The sequence below is a fragment of the Lineus longissimus genome, chromosome 15 (assembly GCF_910592395.1).
Source record: "Lineus longissimus chromosome 15, tnLinLong1.2, whole genome shotgun sequence".
NCBI classification, from domain to species: Eukaryota; Metazoa; Nemertea; class Pilidiophora; order Heteronemertea; family Lineidae; genus Lineus; species Lineus longissimus.
The window spans coordinates 9,725,947-9,744,262 of NC_088322.1; the positions used below are offsets into that span (position 1 = coordinate 9,725,947).

At 40.4% G+C, this 18,316-nt stretch overlaps 1 protein-coding gene across 3 annotated transcripts in view; it reads right to left on the minus strand.

Moving 5' to 3' along the window:
* The window catches only part of LOC135499666 (uncharacterized), an 83,831-nt gene that overhangs the window by 12,936 nt on the left and 52,579 nt on the right, over positions 1-18,316 (minus strand). For all 3 annotated transcript variants that reach the window (XM_064790569.1, XM_064790568.1, XM_064790567.1), the window contains exons 86-112: positions 18,039-18,192; positions 17,517-17,744; positions 16,966-17,177; positions 16,579-16,724; positions 15,847-15,980; positions 15,351-15,617; positions 14,167-14,597; positions 13,499-13,744; positions 12,664-12,870; positions 12,140-12,314; positions 11,475-11,737; positions 11,054-11,215; positions 9,526-9,697; positions 9,000-9,148; positions 8,253-8,555; positions 7,806-7,980; positions 7,226-7,431; positions 6,607-6,793; positions 5,873-6,043; positions 5,133-5,564; positions 4,444-4,594; positions 3,943-4,085; positions 3,370-3,639; positions 2,065-2,396; positions 1,592-1,783; positions 1,192-1,408; positions 46-358 (exon numbers count right to left, since the gene is read on the minus strand). In XM_064790569.1, the coding sequence (XP_064646639.1) occupies positions 46-358; positions 1,192-1,408; positions 1,592-1,783; positions 2,065-2,396; positions 3,370-3,639; positions 3,943-4,085; positions 4,444-4,594; positions 5,133-5,564; positions 5,873-6,043; positions 6,607-6,793; positions 7,226-7,431; positions 7,806-7,980; positions 8,253-8,555; positions 9,000-9,148; positions 9,526-9,697; positions 11,054-11,215; positions 11,475-11,737; positions 12,140-12,314; positions 12,664-12,870; positions 13,499-13,744; positions 14,167-14,597; positions 15,351-15,617; positions 15,847-15,980; positions 16,579-16,724; positions 16,966-17,177; positions 17,517-17,744; positions 18,039-18,192 (6,038 nt within the window). The remainder of the gene's footprint in view (positions 1-45; positions 359-1,191; positions 1,409-1,591; positions 1,784-2,064; positions 2,397-3,369; positions 3,640-3,942; positions 4,086-4,443; positions 4,595-5,132; positions 5,565-5,872; positions 6,044-6,606; positions 6,794-7,225; positions 7,432-7,805; positions 7,981-8,252; positions 8,556-8,999; positions 9,149-9,525; positions 9,698-11,053; positions 11,216-11,474; positions 11,738-12,139; positions 12,315-12,663; positions 12,871-13,498; positions 13,745-14,166; positions 14,598-15,350; positions 15,618-15,846; positions 15,981-16,578; positions 16,725-16,965; positions 17,178-17,516; positions 17,745-18,038; positions 18,193-18,316) is intronic.

The following is an 18,316-nucleotide window of genomic DNA, read 5'->3' on the forward strand; positions in this document are numbered from 1 at the left end:
TTTGAACAACCAGGCCCTGACGAATATATTAGGCAGTAAACCTACCGTTTCTTATGCAGCCACACCGCAACACCAATGAGCGCAGCAGAGATCACAAGGATGAAGACGATGGCGACAATTGCTGGCATGAGGTGGTCTACTTTGTCGCAGTCTGGCCAGTCAGATGGACACCTACACTCGTAGCCACCTAGCTTATCGTAGCATTCGAGTGGGAAGGCGCACGATGTGCTTAAACAGTCATCCGGATTGACATCGCACACAGCTCCAGCCCAGCCTTTACTACAGGAACAGCTGTAGAAGTCATTGTACTCTACAAAGGCACGACGGAGGGCAGTACAATTGAAATCTTCTTGTAAACCTGGCAACAAAATACAGCATTCGTTCTCAGTATAAATTGAGCTCGAGAAACTAGGAATACCCAAGAGAAGACTGCATATTGCTATGATAAACCTAAGCTACTAATATTTATCAAGTTACGTACAAAAGTCAAAATATCGGATCATTAAATTTAGCCAAGGCGTATTGCCTAACAGGGCCTACAACTATTATTCTCAAAGACAACGCATCTTTCGTTTCCTTTTGGCACGTTGGAAGGCGATGATTTTTCTACCGATGATTTTTCACATATTCATGCTGACGGTTTACTACTCATGCTTTACACAGCCTAATTTCTATGCTGATACTGCGGGTGATTACGCGCTAAAATTATTCATAGTCTACAGATTATTTTTCGTATACAAGATTTACATGCTGACGGTTAAACTTATCATGCTTTACACAGACTTATTTCTATGCTGATACCTCGAGTGATTATGCTCTGAAATTTATTCAGCTATTAACCTACAGAGCGCATCTTTCTCAATGTCATTATTCTACAGATTCGGTTACTACATGTACTAGTGGTACAATAAGTTGATACCAAAGACTTTGCGGTCAGCCAAAATATTAGTCCTTGACTTTTCCTTCTCATCACAAATTGTTTGCAGCACTCATAATCGTCCAGGGGTGGGACCTAATGAGCACCTTTTTAGATCAATTGACATCTGATTTCGTCATAGTCTTTGTTAAATAGCCCGATTTGATTCATACTTGTTCACGAGGAGACAAATTGCTTACAATTCATCTCTTGAGAAACCATTATACCCTAGTGACAGTAACACAATTACTGATGATCATTATCCAATTACTCACCTCGACATGTGGCAGAATTCTTGCAGGGGTTCTTTAGCACATACACATTGACTGTCACCTTGTTCGACACATACCCGGTGTTATCAGTGGCCTGCAGTTCGAAGCGATCGTGCCCAGAGAACCCGGTGTTCGGCTTGTACCTCAATGGCAGCGTGACCCAAGAAAGCTTGAACTCTTCATGTGGGAAGGTAATGCCTGTACATGGCAGAGCGACAGCCTGAAATATACAAGCCACCAGTGAAGTCAGCCAGAGACCAGAGAATAATGAATACCCAGAACTAAAAACCCCGAATTGTTCGAAAATCTGGTTGCAAAACCAGTTGGTACAATATTAATGACAATTAACAAGTTGTGATCAAATACTGAAATAAAATACTAGTAAGAAGAGGGAGATACTGACATTTCGATCGTCACACGTCCTTGGTAGCGTTGGTTCAGTTCGGGCAGGTGCTCCAAGACTCAGCTTTCCCTTGAGTGGAGATCGTGCTGGGACTATGGTCAAAACATTTGAAATGTCTCTGTCGTATGCACCAACGAGGAGGACGAGATCTCGGTAGGCAGCATTGTATCCTGTAAACTGCTCGACGGTAACCTGAAAGATGAAGTCATGAATTTACATTTTGTATCCCCTATGAGTAATCATACTGTTGAAGCGTCATAGTCATATAAGCTTACTACATCTTCCACAGAATCCTTCTTAGATTTCTGAATCAATGATCAGACACAAAGTGCTAATTTCAACTCGACATGCGGAGGAAAGTACATAGTACCTCAGCCAGGAGTCGAACTGGATGCTCTACCAGGGCACAATACCTGCAAGGGATGAACACTCAGAATTCGCTGCGGAAGAAATAGCTCCTCATATATACTTACATTGACCTCATGAACATTGTTGAGGGTTTTCGCCAAGGAGAAAATGGCCGTGCCATTCTTGGACAGGAAGAGTTCTGGCTGGTCAGGAATATCAGTGGTTCTGAACACAATAGATGCTGCAGTCGTCAATGGTGTTATTTCGCCCATATTGATCTCAGTCACTTTGTAGTACACAGTATCCAAGCCGACACAGTCCATGCAGGCGGCATATGTCAGTTTACCATCAGTTGCAATGGTCACAGTCCCCGTGGGCTTGGGTTTGCTGCCATCCATGGCAAACACAAATTTGTCCCCATCTGGGTCTGAAGCCGTCAGGGTGTGGTAAATGATACCTGAAAAAATAACAGAATTATGAACAAAGGTTCATATCAACTTGCTTTTATGGACATACTACGTGTGCTCACTTCGAACCTAAGTTTGATCGGCCTACGCCGTTCACCCGTTAAAGATTTGAATTTGTAATTGAATTTAGAAATGTCCAATTGCGAAAATACATACTAAATATGAATTTCAACATTGCCGTTGTGTAGACTGATAATACAAATACATGTACTATGAATACCAAGTTTAAACAAATTTCAACATTGCCGTTGTGTAGACTGATATACAAATACTATGAGTACCAAGTTTAAACAAATTTCGACATTGCCGTTGTGTAGACTGATATACAAATACTATGAATACCAAGTTTAAACAAATTTCAACATTGCCGTTGTGTAGACTGATATACTAATACAATGAATACCAAGTTTAAACAAATTTCAACATTGCCGTTTTGTAGACTGATATACAAATACTATGAATACCAAGTTTAAACAAATTTCAACATTGCCGTTGTGTGGACTGATATACAAATACTATGAATACCAAGTTTAAACAAATTTCAACATTGCCGTTTTGTAGACTGATATACAAATACTATGAATACCAAGTTTAAACAAATTTCAACATTGCCGTTGTGTAGACTGATATACAAATACTATGAATACCAAGTTTAAACAAATTTGTATTCACAGTAACTGCACTACAGCATTGTGTATTAGTGGATTTCAATTTAACTGGACTACAAGTAATTACGAACGGCGTACCCCTTTAAGGATTGACGTCGAATTGATGGGGGGGGGGGGGATACATGGTTTGTTTGACCTAAGCAATCCCAAGATAGGACGCTCATATTCTTCAATCTTTCCAATATATCATAAATGCATCCTCATCAAGTTTCAAAACGAATGAAAGAGACTAAGCTGCAAATCACACTGCAACGTGACATCACACTTAGGTGAGGAAATAGACGAGACAACTTACGCGAATCCTCGGCCACTGTTATCATCGGTTCCTTTGTGATGACGGGTGGGTCATTGATTGTCTTGGCATTAACCTTTGCCAGGATAAACTGCGTCTCCTTGTTGAAGAAACTACCACTTGTTGCTCTCTTCCTGCGTTTGACAGATTTTGGGGTGTCAGAATGGGTTTGGCAGACTAAGGTGTTCAAGATGAGTTTGGCTGTATCGAAGGATTCTGTCGGTCCATTGTGGGATGTGCAGGTCTTGGAGGTTATCTTCCAAGAGAGTGTACCTATTGTTAAGACAGCAGGAATTAATCTGGGCTCAGAAAAATCACCTTCAGACAGACCTTTACAGCAGGAAAGTTCCTCATCCAGGCACAGATGGGCAAGGGGTTCTCACAGTTGATCACGCTCGGAACTATTTGTCCTGATGGAACTATTTGTCCTGATGGGTATACTGACTGGATGGCCGTTAGGTTTAAAATACCAATACATCTTATTTAATGTACACGTATGTCTAATAATCATTCTTTTCACTAATTTATACTTTTTGCACTGTATGTACATGTACATGTGCATTTGTTTATACCAACCTATGTCCCAGTGGAGTAACATCGGTCTGGCTGTACTGTTCTTGTCTTGTGCAGCATAAGCAACCGATACGACCATTGGGCCAGGCATTGTAACATGGCCAACAGAATTGACGAAAAAGCTGCTACCCAACAGTGTACCAATCCTAAAGAAATATAGTAATACACGGATGGTAAATAATATCAATAAGGAAATACAATGCTACGAAGATATATTGCTTCAACCGACAGCCTCATTTGAATACTGATCAAATTTTTCATCATGCTTTAAACTTGGGCTCAAAGTAGATCCTTCCAAGAAATGTTAGATTTCAAAGTCGGCCCGCGACAGCATATTTCTACTGTATATTTCGTACTTGAATAAGGCACTGATTAAAATAAATGAATGAAGACTTGACTGTCTTCTCTTTCATAATAAAAAGGAAAACGATTCGTCATGATAAAAAGAACTTGATGTGGACGAAGACATGAAAAAAAAAAACAGTCCAATGTTGGGTAGCATACCTTCCTTTCAGAACCCTCTCAGTCATCACCTTTGTTGCATTCGGATCCTGGATGTACTGCTTGAACCCCAAGGAAGCGTCTGACCCGTAGTTTGCTGAAAACTGACTGCTGTCAAGAAGTCCCACTATCAGCGTCTGACCCGGTAACAGACCTGCAATTGAATGAGAACATTAAAGGTGTTAGTTTGATGCTGAACTGAAAACGGTTGAAAAAGTAACCCAATTTTGTGGTCCCATCCCGGGTCCTATTGAACACATTGAATTGACAACGATCAGGTTGACTTTCATTATTGCTGAGTGTATTTTAGGACACTGTTTGTAGTTATGCACAACTTCAACTGGTCATTAGTACAACAGCCATTTTTAACACAGTTTTTTGCCATAACAAAAAACCATTCAAGAGTAATTTAGTCTGTGTAGATCTGATGCTTTATTAGTTGGTTACACAAATACAACCGCATTTTTTGCGGGAGTGATAGACAACTCCCGAGGCCATCCTTGCTTTAACTTGAATTGCCATTACATCATTTCCGTAAAATGCTGTATCCGTCACTCCCGTGAAATGCCATCACAGGTGTGAACTGATCCCTCCCATATACGAATTTCTCCTGACTGCCATCGAACGAACAATCAATAGACAACCGTTCTTCATATAAAGCAAGATTACGTCATCTCAAAAAACATACTCACCGTCAGGAGTTTTGATCACAGCCACGCTGTTAACAGCCCTCTTTCTCGAGCTCTTGGTGACAGTCACTGAGATCGCCTTGCCATTCTGGGAGCTAGCAACAGTGCTCTTCCCATCTTCTAGAAACGACACAGAGCCACCCTCCTTCAATGTGCACTGGTCAGCTTTGTCGCAGAACCTCATGCAGATGAATACCGTTCGTCCAGTCTCCATTCTGAATACACAACTCCCTTTGTTTGCCTTTTGCTCGTAGTTGCTCTTTCTACTTGGTTTTATGTACTTGCAGAGATCGTTTAATTTCTTCCCGTTGATATACACAGCTCCTGACTTGATCTCAAACTTCCCAGCCTCAGATTCGGCGACCCAGGTCAATGGGAAGACATCATCATCCCAGGCCTTTCCGTCAGTGCAGACACTAGTACCAAAGCCAACGTCTGTAACATAAAAAAGCATACACAGCAAAAGAAATTTGAAGAAAAATCGAATTCTAAAATTTTAGAAGCAGGCATTTTCTGTTGCCCTAACGCCTAAATCCTATACTAGAGGCATTCTTGAGTTTCTGTCTTTAAAAAGTTAGACTCTACTTTTAATTAGGCTACAGTGGTTGTTTAATAAATGGGTCAAGCCTTAAACGATCACTTATCCAGGCAACGGCTGCAGAATGAGCATGAATGGGCATGGTCGCCGACTAGAAAATGGCTGAGACCAGTCTCTTTCGAACCTGAAAGACGTCTTGTCTTACCGATTCTCTTAATGTTCTTGTCTCGGGGCTCGGTCCAAGTGACAGCAACATACGTTCCATCAGTAGCCGTCTTAGCATTTTTAGGAGTGACAGGTTTCGCAAACGATTTCGTCCCAGGTAGCGTGTTCTTTATGTCTTTGGGAATGGGTTTCTCAAATAACATTGTCAAACCTGTAAATAATCGGATACACAGTGTAGGGTTGCCCTGGATCATATCAAGATACTCTTAACTATCGTCTATTAATTGTAGGAAGCGTATTACAAGCTAGGATGAACTGCTCGGTTTTGTAGTGTTGCTGTTGAGGAAATGGCAAATGTGCAAACGGAACCATGACACTAGTGACGAGAGAGCTCCCATTGACTTCGTATGTCAATCATCTCTAGCTTTGTCGCAAGAGATATCAAACCTATCCAAAGGCATTCACTTTGATATGTTTTAGATATCTAACACACAGAACTGAAGAATGAAAACAATCATCGTGAGACACAATCAAGGGCTTAGAGCACAACAGGACCTAAAGTGCAATTTTGAAAAGAATTAGTTGCCGAAAAGATCAGGTAGACAGTATCGTCATCTATTCTGAGAACCATGTATTAACAGTGAAGGGATGTCTTTTGTGCTCCAAGCCATCGTTATTTTGATAGGTCTGTCATTCTGCTCTTAGGAAAAACTAATTCTTTTAAAAAACACACTTGTTTTCCGCGTGCTATAACCCCTTCCAATGGGCACCAACCTTTCGTGTCTTCATATCTCAACTCCGACCCAGCAGCATTGATACACACAACTGTGGCATAATACGTATGATTGTGGTGTAGAATGCCAAGAAGTCGTGTATTAGCGCCACCTGGATTCTTGCCCACCGAAGTCAGAGCTTGTACATCGTCGAGTCCAGGCTTCCTTCCGATTTGCCATTTGTATTCCTGAAATAAAATCACCTTAATTGTACTACCCTTTACCACTTAGAGTGAATCTAGGTCAACTAATGTACTGTAATGCTGTAAATTTTCGCCCTCACAATATTTTTAATTTGTCAAACTTTCTAAACATTAAAATGTTCACGTCGACTTTTATAAAATTTCTTTCGTTTTTCCAATCAACAAATACTTTCCCTAATCGATTTCTTTACGGAATCCACGGAAACAATACCCGAAATCTTTTTATTTGTTTGCTATCTTCGAGGTTTGTCTGACGGTATCGTTTCATAACGTCGAATTGCAAGTGCATGCTGTAGAGTTATTTTTAAATTAATTTCAGCAGAGTATCGTTAACTCAATCAAAGCGCCGAACTGCTTCTTAAAGCGAATAGGGAAGTGAACACATTTCGTATCATATTTTTGAATTGTATTTCTTACCACAACCATGCTTTCTTCATCCACACATCTAAAAGCAGCCCTAATTGTTGAATTAGAAGACTGATAGTTGACTGGTTTATACTGTCCTTGGTCCGTATCGATGTAAGTGACATTCAGGTCGGTATCAATAATTGGTGGTGTCGCATCTATTTGGATCCCACGAGATGAACCAGCCGCGCTCATTCCAGATCCCAGAATAGCTTTCACTGTTTAAGAAACAAATTCGTAAATACCATTGCAGTATATCAGTCTGAGACGACTATTTTCAGAAAGGTTGATTATTTCATTAAGACAACCACTGTTTTCTTTAACTGACATGTTCTTCAAACGCTAAGGAGAGGTTTTTAAGGGTCTGACATTTGCTCAACAAATTGTTCAGCATAAGCCCGCATTTTTACGGACAACCATGGTAATCTTAATCAATGTGAAACAAACAAATTCAGCAGCGAAGCGAAGAAACTAACCCGAAGATGAAACTCACTGTGTGACGTGCCGGCCAACGGCAAACTGCTAAATATTCGCTTTTATTTATTTCAGCAATACTCTTGACAAGGAGTAAAGGGGATTTCTTTCAACTCACCAGTCAAATAGTAGACGACTATAGCTGTCTCATTGGTTCCATTTACGTTTGCTGTTATAGGCAAGGATAGACCGCTCAGCAAGAACTTGATGTTGGTGACTTTGTTGCTTGGGCATGATTTGTCACAGGTGTAGACATCACAGGCTTTGATGCAAGGAACGCAAGGTTGGGAAATCTGAAAGAATGATGAGCATTTCCATCAGACCTTCCAAATATCAAGCAATTGATACCAATATCTCATATCATCTTATAAAATTGTTTTAATTCACTCGCCTATTTTAAAACATGAAAATCTTGCAAAGGTAGTCTGACATCAGTCTTGGCATTTTCACCGCCAGAAACTGCATCATACACGTCAATGGCCATCGCGATTGTATTAGATTTTCTCGTGGAATATGCTCGGAAGAAAATGCTCCAGATATAGAAAAAGGAATAGACTTTTCTCACCACTTTGTAAGCTGCTACATCCGTCTTTAGGGGACTGGTCCCAATACCAGCCTCGTAGCTAATAACGGCAGAGGTCCCGCCACGGAACACCTTCCCATAACGACAGAGGAGACTCTTCGCTGGTGGAAGGCGGAACCAACTGACGAAAGCGGTTGCTTTCCAGTCCCTTGACTTGGGAATGAAGTTATCTTTGTTCCAGAGGTGAACGACCAGCTTGGTCTTTAACGAAAACTCTTCTATACCACACAACTCTCCGAGAAGGATGTTTCTCGAGACCTCATATGCAGCAAAGCACCATTGTTTCTGTAATATTAAAAGATGGCCCGGGCGTGATTACCGGCACTTGGCTTTGCATGGCTAACGTGAGACCGAAGACACTGCAGACACATGATCGGAGACATGATCCCTTTGATTTGAACTTCACTTATGATGATATCATTTTCTTTTTTTAAACAAGTCGACGAACGCCACGTGAGTGCGCGATAAGTTTATACAAAGTTGTCATTTTGCTTTTCTAAACAATTCGACGAACACCACATGAGTGCGCGAGAAGTTTATTTAATGATGTAATTTTGCTTTTTTAAGAAATTCGACTTTTCCAAAAATGCAAGCCACGTGAGATTACAACTGCCTTAGAAGTATTCAGAGATGAGATTATCTTCGGAACCAAATAAACACAGTAGAGAGTAACAAACTGTGTTTCAGTTAAATAAAAAGTAAAGATCTACGGTCAATATGAATTGTTACCTTTTGTGGGTCATCGTTGTTGGAGTATATGCTAAACTTGTATGTGTAGGCAGCGGAAGACGGATTGAAATCGAGGAGGCGTTTCTCTTTCAGTTTCTCTAAAGTGTTGTTGAAGGAGCTACACCATAATACTGCACATGGAGTTTTGCCTGCAAGAAGTGATGGGGTTGACATAGAGCGGTCTTAGGTGTATGAACACTCCGGCGTGTAATCATATAAAAGATATGAAGATAAATTTGAGCGATTCTGTTGTGTACATCAATATAGAATCATAGACAGGTTTCGTCCCCATGGCATGTTTTACCGAACTACGGCCATGTTTATTTGAAGTAACCACTATCAACGGCCACATGTTAACAACACGGACTAACTTGGCATTTAAAGAGAAAACGACAAAAACTGCATGCAAAGTAAGAAGCACAAATTACAGGCAATTATAAGGCTTCATTTTTATGCTTTTTTTCAGTAACTTGAGTGTCATGAGATCAGCTTAATGTGACCTTGATTTGTGTCGTAAATGTCTCACCTGCTATCAGCTGGAATCCGCATGCTCTCTGCCTGGTGAATTTGATTGGAGCAGTTTTCAAGGCAACTATTCCAGATTTTGGGAGAGTAGATCCTTTTGTGGGCTGGGGTTTGGTGGTGACGTTATTGGTGTTTTTCGCTTGTTTGTATGCGGCACAGTCGCATGGACAATTCTACAATAAACACCAATGCAATCAATATGGTGGATCCAATAGCAATAACTGGCGAATAGTTTTCCTCTTTTAGCTAATGTCCCGATATTCAATCGATCTGGCATCACAGGCAGATGCTGATTGAATCAGTACAATGGGTGATTTCAAAGTCAGTTTTTAGATTTAGTTTTAAAACTAAATGGAACACTAAAACCCTCGATTAAACCAGTATTGAAATGAAGTGGGTTTTAGTTTCATCCTATATCAGAGTCTGTGTTTGTTGGTTTTAGCATTATGTCCGGTTTTAGCTTAAAACTAAGGGATGGTTTTAGTGTCAAAAACTAACACCGGGACTAAAACTAAAACTCTCCACAACACCAGAAATGAAATCAGTTCTGGTGTTAGTTTTGACACTCAGTTTTAGCATTATCCTATTTCAAATTAGGTTTTAGTTTCACACTGAAACCAATTGGAACACCAAGGTCTCATCTTAATCCCAGCTCGGTGTTATATTTGGAAGATTTGTAGTGCATTTTGTATTACCAATAAAACTAACACCTTAGGCATTAACACCGAGTGGATTTCAAAGTTGGTGTTGGTGTCAAGAAAAAAAAAATCATGTTGTTCGTATCATTTCAAGAAGTAGTTGCTGGTATTTTGAACGCTGATGGGAATGATGATGGACGTGAAAGAAGATGACGAAATTTATATAGATCGGAAGCGGTTACAATAGGGAAACAACAGTAACAACGACAACAACATGCATGTTTGGTTTTTCCAAGGTTTTATCTCTGTCCATCTTGGTGTTAGTTTTACCTGCAGAATAAAACCTCTTCTTAGTTTCAGCCCATGTTTTAGGTGTTTAGATAAAACCAGGTGTTGGTGTTAAACTAAAACCTCGAATTGGTCTTATCCAGACATAGGTTTTTAGGGGTAGAAATTAAGAATAAAACTGACACTAACACCCAACACTAAAACCAAAACCAACTTTGAAATCACCCATTGTCATTTTCTTATCTAAAAATAAAATGGCAACATATGCAACAAGACGATAAACAGTAGAAGAGTGCGACTAAATCAACAATGGACACCGGTTGACTGAGAACTGAACATCTCACTAAGGTTTACTGTTGGACCCGCACGAATTTTCTCACCTCTTAATTTTTCGATTGGGCGGAATGTTCTCAAATACTTTCAAAATTTAGTTTTTCCTACAAAAACCATAAACATTTTCGCGACTTTTATATTCGCGTATGGAGGCTTTTTGCAAAATGCATGAAAATAAAACGCCTGCGTAGATTTGTCGGTTTTCAGTATGTTAGATTTCCTGTTATGATATTCTTACGGATTACGGTCATTCATAGCGGTCTAACTTACAGTCGGTAATGGGGTCTTGAAACAGCACTGGCAGATACTGTTCTTGCCTGTCCAGCTTGGTTCATCTTCCCAGTTAAAAGCCTGCAGCTCATTCTCCGGGCCATCCCAAAACAGGACACTTGTGGTGGCAAGACCGTCGCCATCAGCAGCCTGGATAGTGGCCTGGTAAAGCAGAGTTTTGTTGCATGAGTTCAATGGCTAATATGATAAAATGAAGGTATTTCTTTTTTCCACTTTATTCCATCTGTGAAAAGAACCTACTTTTCACAAAACCGAATATCACATTATGATTTTTGTCAGGACTGCATGATTATATTAATGCTTGCTTCAGCCCTGGGAAGTTTATTACATGTACTTTGTAATTTGATATCGAAGTTAAATAAAGAATCATATAAAGGTAAACTGCATCATTATATCATACCCCGAAGTCTCCTTCATTGTCAGCATCAACCCATATTGCTCCAGACTTGAGGTAGGAGTACCCAGCCTCCACCTTCACCATCTGAATAGCAATGGTGTCGGTCCCTTTCTTAGTGACGGCGCTGTTGGCATACTGGATCCCCCAGTAAACACCTTGCTTGACTCCAAGTCCTACGCCGTCGTACGATTTCCCGCCAGCAGCAATGTTAATCAGCCTGTCAGGACACGGTGTTCCACTCGTTGTGGGATAATGAAGGAAGTTTCCTGAAAAGAATCAATAGCATTTCAGTTTTCTGAGTGATTGAGATAGCGCCGACGTTCACCTGATATTCCAAGATAACTTGGTGGACATAACACTACGAAACGCAGGGCCCCAGCTACCTTTTTTGGTTATGGGGGAAAAACACTCTCTTTGTCCTCCTCCGTCAGTCTGAAAAGTGGCGAAAACCTGCATGAAAAACACGTTTTTTTGCCATCCAGTTCTTGGGTACAACTGACTTCCTCCCCTCTAGCTGCTGTCCTGAAAGAAGCTATTCATCCCATGAGTGCGATTAAAAAGCTTTTCCGTGGAACGCAAACAATCACAAATTTCAGAAAATCACCAACTTGCTTTACTAAGCAAGTTTTTTCATTGTTGTCTTGAGCATATTGAGAACATTCACTTACCATGAATTTCTCTTGCGCTATTCTGCCAAACGACGTCGTTGACGAAGTCGTTTCCATTGATTACATCTCCTGGGGTAGGCTTGGTATTGTCCAACAGGATGGGCTCGGAGACAGTCTCAACAAATAGACCCGCTTTGTTGTATGCCCGTAGTTTGACAAAGAATGGGATAGATTCCTGCATGTGAAACGGGTATGTATTTAGGAAACATAAAAGCTAGAGATACTCGTCACCATATTCTGATCAATGAGGCTCTAGCTTGAGATACTCACCACATGGTTTAGATCAATTAGGCACTAGCTTGAGATACTCACCACATGGTTCAGATCAATTAGGCACTAGCTTGAGAAACTAACCACATGGTTTAGATCAATAAGGCTGTAGCTTGAGATATTCACCACTAGGACTTGGATCGTTTTGGTTGTAGTCTGAGATGCAGACCACAAATATGATGCCAAATAGGGATGCATTTTGAGATGTTCGACCGACGTTTTATATCAATTAGACTGCAGCTTTAGATACTTACCACAAGTTTTAGATCAATTAGGCTGTAGCTTGAGTAATTAGCTGTCAGTTTAATCCAGTCAACGGAAAGATGTGCGCTGCCACCGGAGTTACAGCTGGCCTCATTCCAAAGCGAGATCTCATACCTATCCAGCCCAGACTCTGGGTCTGAGTAGCCTCTCCACTCAACGTCAATCGTGTCACGGGAGTAGGTGTACGAAGCACCCCGCTTGAACATATAAATCACGTATATTGGAATCATAACTACAATGAAAAGAGCTGTTTTTCTACACCGATTTGTTTGAGTAGCCTCTTGCTTATGACATCAAGATTCCGAAAGATGTTGGTTGGTTAAGTAGATAGGGTCTCGTGGTCATCATGCAAGGTAGTCGTGACCAGCATGACACACCTATTCTTTAGTAATGCAGATTCAGCTTCAGACCGCTATTCTGGCCTAAAAAATAATATCTGACTCTGAGTTTGAAAGATATTTGCTGTATTCAGCCATGTTATTGCTGAGATAGTATTCAAATCGGCTCTTACTGGTGATGAAGGAATGTTGTATTTTTTCATGAATGTGTAGAGTCATTGTAAACTAACAACAAAAGCAAAAAAGAATGTGTGGAGTAAGACATTTCGACTTCAATAAGGTCCATTTGAATCCCAAGAATTTGCCAACTTGCTCATCATAATTTTTCTTTATCATGAATTTGAGGGATTTTTTTGTTGGGTTCACAATTCTGCTGTCAGCTTAACACTCAAAACGAGTCTTACTTATTGTTGACGACATAGGAATTTACGATAATGAAAGGACATTTTAAGAAAGAAAAGAAACAGTTGAGGGAAAGTAAACATACCGACTTCCAATAAGGTCCAATCTTAATGTCACCCTTCACTGGCTGAGTGGCATCGACCAAGAACTTTTCTGATGTTATGTTGCAGAGTCCAGCGTTATCTGTTCCCACCACATATACCCAGTAGTTGGTGTTATGAGCGAGATTGAGGTTGACAGGCTCTATCATGGTACTGTCACCCACATTCCTCATATGAACCACTGGGAAGTGTTTCGCCATCAGGTTGTCCTCGGATTCCTTGCTTAAAATCTGCAGAGAAATATTACATTTTCATCATTTTATCTTTCATCACGTTTAAAATAATGTTTTTGAGTCGAACGCATGTAAGCTCTAATTTGGCTCATTTTCAGGTTTTTGAAAAGTAATATTTTGGGCAATTTGTATTGTCGAAGGAAACTAGGGCACCCTGGAGAAACGTACACTTAAGGAATTAACCACGCATCTTCGGCTCTGTGAGCTGAAATCGAGACCAGGAAAGTGGAGCTAATATTTAGGTAAAACTTAAAAGCGCTTTTACCAAAGGTTTGGGGTGTAATTTGAGCTCCGAATGACTTTGCATTGGTTCCATTTCGTCACTTAATTTAAATCGCGGTTCTCAGATCACGTTGCTCTATTTGACAGTCAAACGCCTAAGAAAAATATGGTCAAATACTTTTTAAGAAATAACTTACCAGTTTTCTACAAGGTAGATCATTCGGTAGGGGTGTTTCGGCCACACCGACGTGGTAAAAAAACATTCCCACTTCTGACTTGAAGTCCTTCCATTTGGTGAGGAGGCGGCTAGTACTGCCCCAGAAATCAGGCATCTCAATCACGCCAGCTGTGACTCCATCATCATAGCCCGCCTTGAACCCATTTGAAGTGACTTCAGCCATGGCAGAGGATGCACTGTGCGCTCGGATAGTGACGTAATAAAGGCCGTGAAGTTGGAGTTTGAGATATTTGAAAATGGTGTACAGGCTGGATCCGTTCAGTTTGGTGTAAGGCACAATGTTGTTCTTGGTGTGTGGAAATCGTCTGTCCGTGCCTAAGGAGGCTTCGTAATATCTCACCAACTGATTCTTCTCAGCTGCGTTATTTTCTTCATTCACGCCAGCATTACCTTCGTGAGAACAAGAACTTATCTTAAGCATGATATAAAGATGAAAAACAGCAGCTTCCGGCATTAGCTCAAGGTAGGATTTGCAACCCTTACGAACTCAAAAGTGCGAACAAGTTAGAATGCGTGGGTCACCGAATCCCCCACTTCGTCTAATTTAGGCAACATCTTGAATTCAGCTTGTGACACACACCAATCGACTTTTAAACTTACACATTGTAGTAGTATTAGGGTCATCTTCGACATACATTGACACACTTTCACTTTGTTTGTTCGCAATCTGCGTAAGGGATGCAAAACCTGCCTAATGTGTCATCACCAAGCTTAGTCACCACTTCTAATTAAGGCAACACCTTGAATTCAGCCTGTGACACTCACCAATCGACTTTTAAGCTTACACATTGTAGTAGTATTAGGGTCATCTTCGACATACATTGACACACTTTCACTTTGTTTGTTCGCAAGCTGCGTAAGGGATGCGAAACCTGTCTAATGTGTCATCACCAAGCTTAGAATACGAAACAACAGCTTCTATTCAACATGTCCAACTCTAACGTACTGAATAATGCAACAAGATACTGAGTTAGTATTGACCGAGTATTTCTGATTTTCTTCCTATAGTTTATTAAACGGACAAGGACGTGCAACCAAAATACGTTACCAATATTTACATAATCAATTCCTAAAATACCATTTAAAGAGTCCAATTAGTGAAGCAGGGAATGCCTTCTACATGTATGTTCAGTGCCTATTTACCTGATACAACAGTGAAAACTTTTTTCTTCCTCATCCCAAAGTCTTGCCAATTAGTGTCAACCTTAATCTGAGATGCCGAATACATGAGATCTAATCCCTCAAATGGCCCATCGTTAACCCTTCCAGGCACCAGCTTATCCCTGCGGATGGTTATGCTGTCAGATCTTATGATGTAGGAGTCGTTAAGAGAGTTGGTGTTTTTCACCTTCACGAAATAGGCTTCACCGTCTTTCATCTTCAGGCCATCATAGCTTGCTGTTTCTTGTCCTGAAATAGAAATGAATTAAAGTCGATTAAAAGCAGTGCCATCACCATTTTGTTCAGCCTCTTGACGCAGTGAGCAAGAAATGTGAACAAAGGTTGTCAGGTTAATGAAACTTAGATTCATATTTTCGTGAAAATCATAACTTTAATTGTATCAAATGACTGTGTAGCCAAGGTGAATATAAAACCAACAATTCGCGTCCATTGAATACCACACGATGTACATTCTTACCAAAGGTTGTGACGAAATCCTGGACCACTTCCCCGTCCATGCGTTCAATTCGCCATTCATATTTCGAAGAAGGGCAAGGATCCCCTCTGAAATCCCACTTGGCTCTAAGCTTTTCTGTACCTGTTTGGTAATCCCTGGAACATGGCAAAGCATGTTTAGACGCATTTTCTTTTTGGTGAATAACAATTAACATACAACCACAGACAAGAATAGTAAAGTCACCGACTGAAGAGATTATCATGGTCAAGTAGATATTCATTATACAATAACATTTTTATGATATGCATGTGAGTCATAGATCCGATCTTTGACCGTAAGAAAGGATTGTTTACAGTGTATTCAAACAATATGTTTCACCTTTACTGTCGCCTTGGATATTTAAAAAAATAATTTGTTAATTAAATTTTTTCTTAGTGACATAGGACTCGATTTGTGCTGGCTGCTATGTTAGAAGTTCTTATGACAGCAAGTACGGAGAGAATATGAGTAGAGTTGCGATGGAACTACCGATCGGATGTTCCTCCGCACTATATAAGTTGTGAATCGGTTTAAAAGAGATGGTTGCGCGTAGCATGTTGCATGTTGACTTGGACCTTGGACCTATACTTCCGATCGGGAATTCTAAAGTCATTCCGAAATATACTCAGATAGAATAAGGACATATGTAGGCAACTGATAGACAAATAATCGTACATATTGTGAACACGTTCATGATTCAGTCAAGTAACTTACATGTCTTCCACACCACTTTCCACATCCCAAACATAGATATCCTTCGGAGGTTTCATGCCTTGTGTTACATAATTCAAGTAGATACCGTCACTGGTGACAGAGGTTGACAAACCTGCTCCATTATAGGCTACAATGGTGACGTAAAGCTGAAAAATAGATTCGAAATTAAGTAGGATAGACTCTATCTTAACCCTTCTGCCATATGATGAGCTTAATCCTCGGGTTGGATCAAACTTATTTGCATTGACGATACAACTCAGGCTCATGAACCTTTAAGGTCATCAAAGAGCAAGTTCATTTGAGAGAAAGTAAGAGCTTGGGAACAAAGCATTTGAAACATGCACTCTCGTACCCAGTCAATGCATTAAAATGATAGCTGACACTCACCTTGGCTTTTCCTTTCAAAGAAAGCCCAGTGATCAGGTAACTGTTCTCTGTAACAGGTACTGCGAAAAACGGTTTGATCTGGCCTCCTCCTGGACTTGTGCCCACGCCAATGTGATAAGTTGCTATACCCGTCTCATCGTCAATGAAATGTGTCCAGGCGACACCAATACTGTCCATGGAATACTGACATGTGGCGTCTATATCTTTGCATTCTGAAAAGAGGTATATGAAGAAATGTAATGTAAGTATTTGTGTAAGCTGGCCCAGGGGTGTGTTGACCTGACGGACCCTACGATTTTAAACTTTTCCCTTAGATGCCCATCGACTGACCACAGATTATCTTTCTCAAAGCCTTACACCATTCCACCGATAAAGAAATCATATACAGCAAGCATGATTATTATATCTTTACTCATGCTTAATTTTGTGAATTCTCATGCTGAAAGATAAGCTTATCATGCTTTACACAGCAGCCTAATCGGCATTGCAACAGAAGTGTGCAAATCTGATCAGTTGAATTTGTCATCTTTCAGTGATGTGACTCAACTTACCATCAGCAGTCTTACATGTCCGTTTGTTCCTTAGGTCATTTCCTGCATTATTAGAATCTTCGAAGTCTACATGGAAGAGATCTGTCGTTTCCACAATGACCCCAGCAACAGGGGCTGTGTTGTCTATACTTATGGCATCAGAGCTCTCTTCACACTTGAGGCCAAGCATATTTGTGGCTTTTACTGTGGCATAGTATTTGCGTTTTGCCTTCAGTGGTGAGTTGAAATCTTTAAAAGACAAAAAGTATGCTTATTTGACATATCAAGTTCAGAGTTCAGAAACCGATGAATCTTTGGACGAAAACTGAGTCGTAAGATACGACGGGCTCTCTATCTTATGAGGAAGTTTTTTTGTCTTGGATTTGTAATCGAATCGAAAGCCAAAGTTGGGATGATATGCGATCATGAGAAGTGGACATGTCGGCGATGTAGCCTTGGCTTTTATAAAGAACGTAGGATATCGTGAACCCCTTTCTCTGTAGAAGAGAACTTTCACCCCAAAGGCAGGACAGTAATACTTACTTGTAGCCGTGAAACTGTTCGTGTGGGCGATCGATTTGAATGAGTAGACATCATCTTTCCCCGCTGCACTGCCAATACCAAATTCCATTGTCTTAATTTCACTGTCAGTGTCAACAAACCCTGACATGGAGCATGTCAATCCGGTGGTCCCAGCCTTAAGAAAAACATACAACATAATAAAAATTACCATGACTACAAAAACAGGACAATTAACATTTTCGCCAAAATGTTTTAGTTAAACAATATCATAATTTAAGGCCACTTCACAATGTACGCAT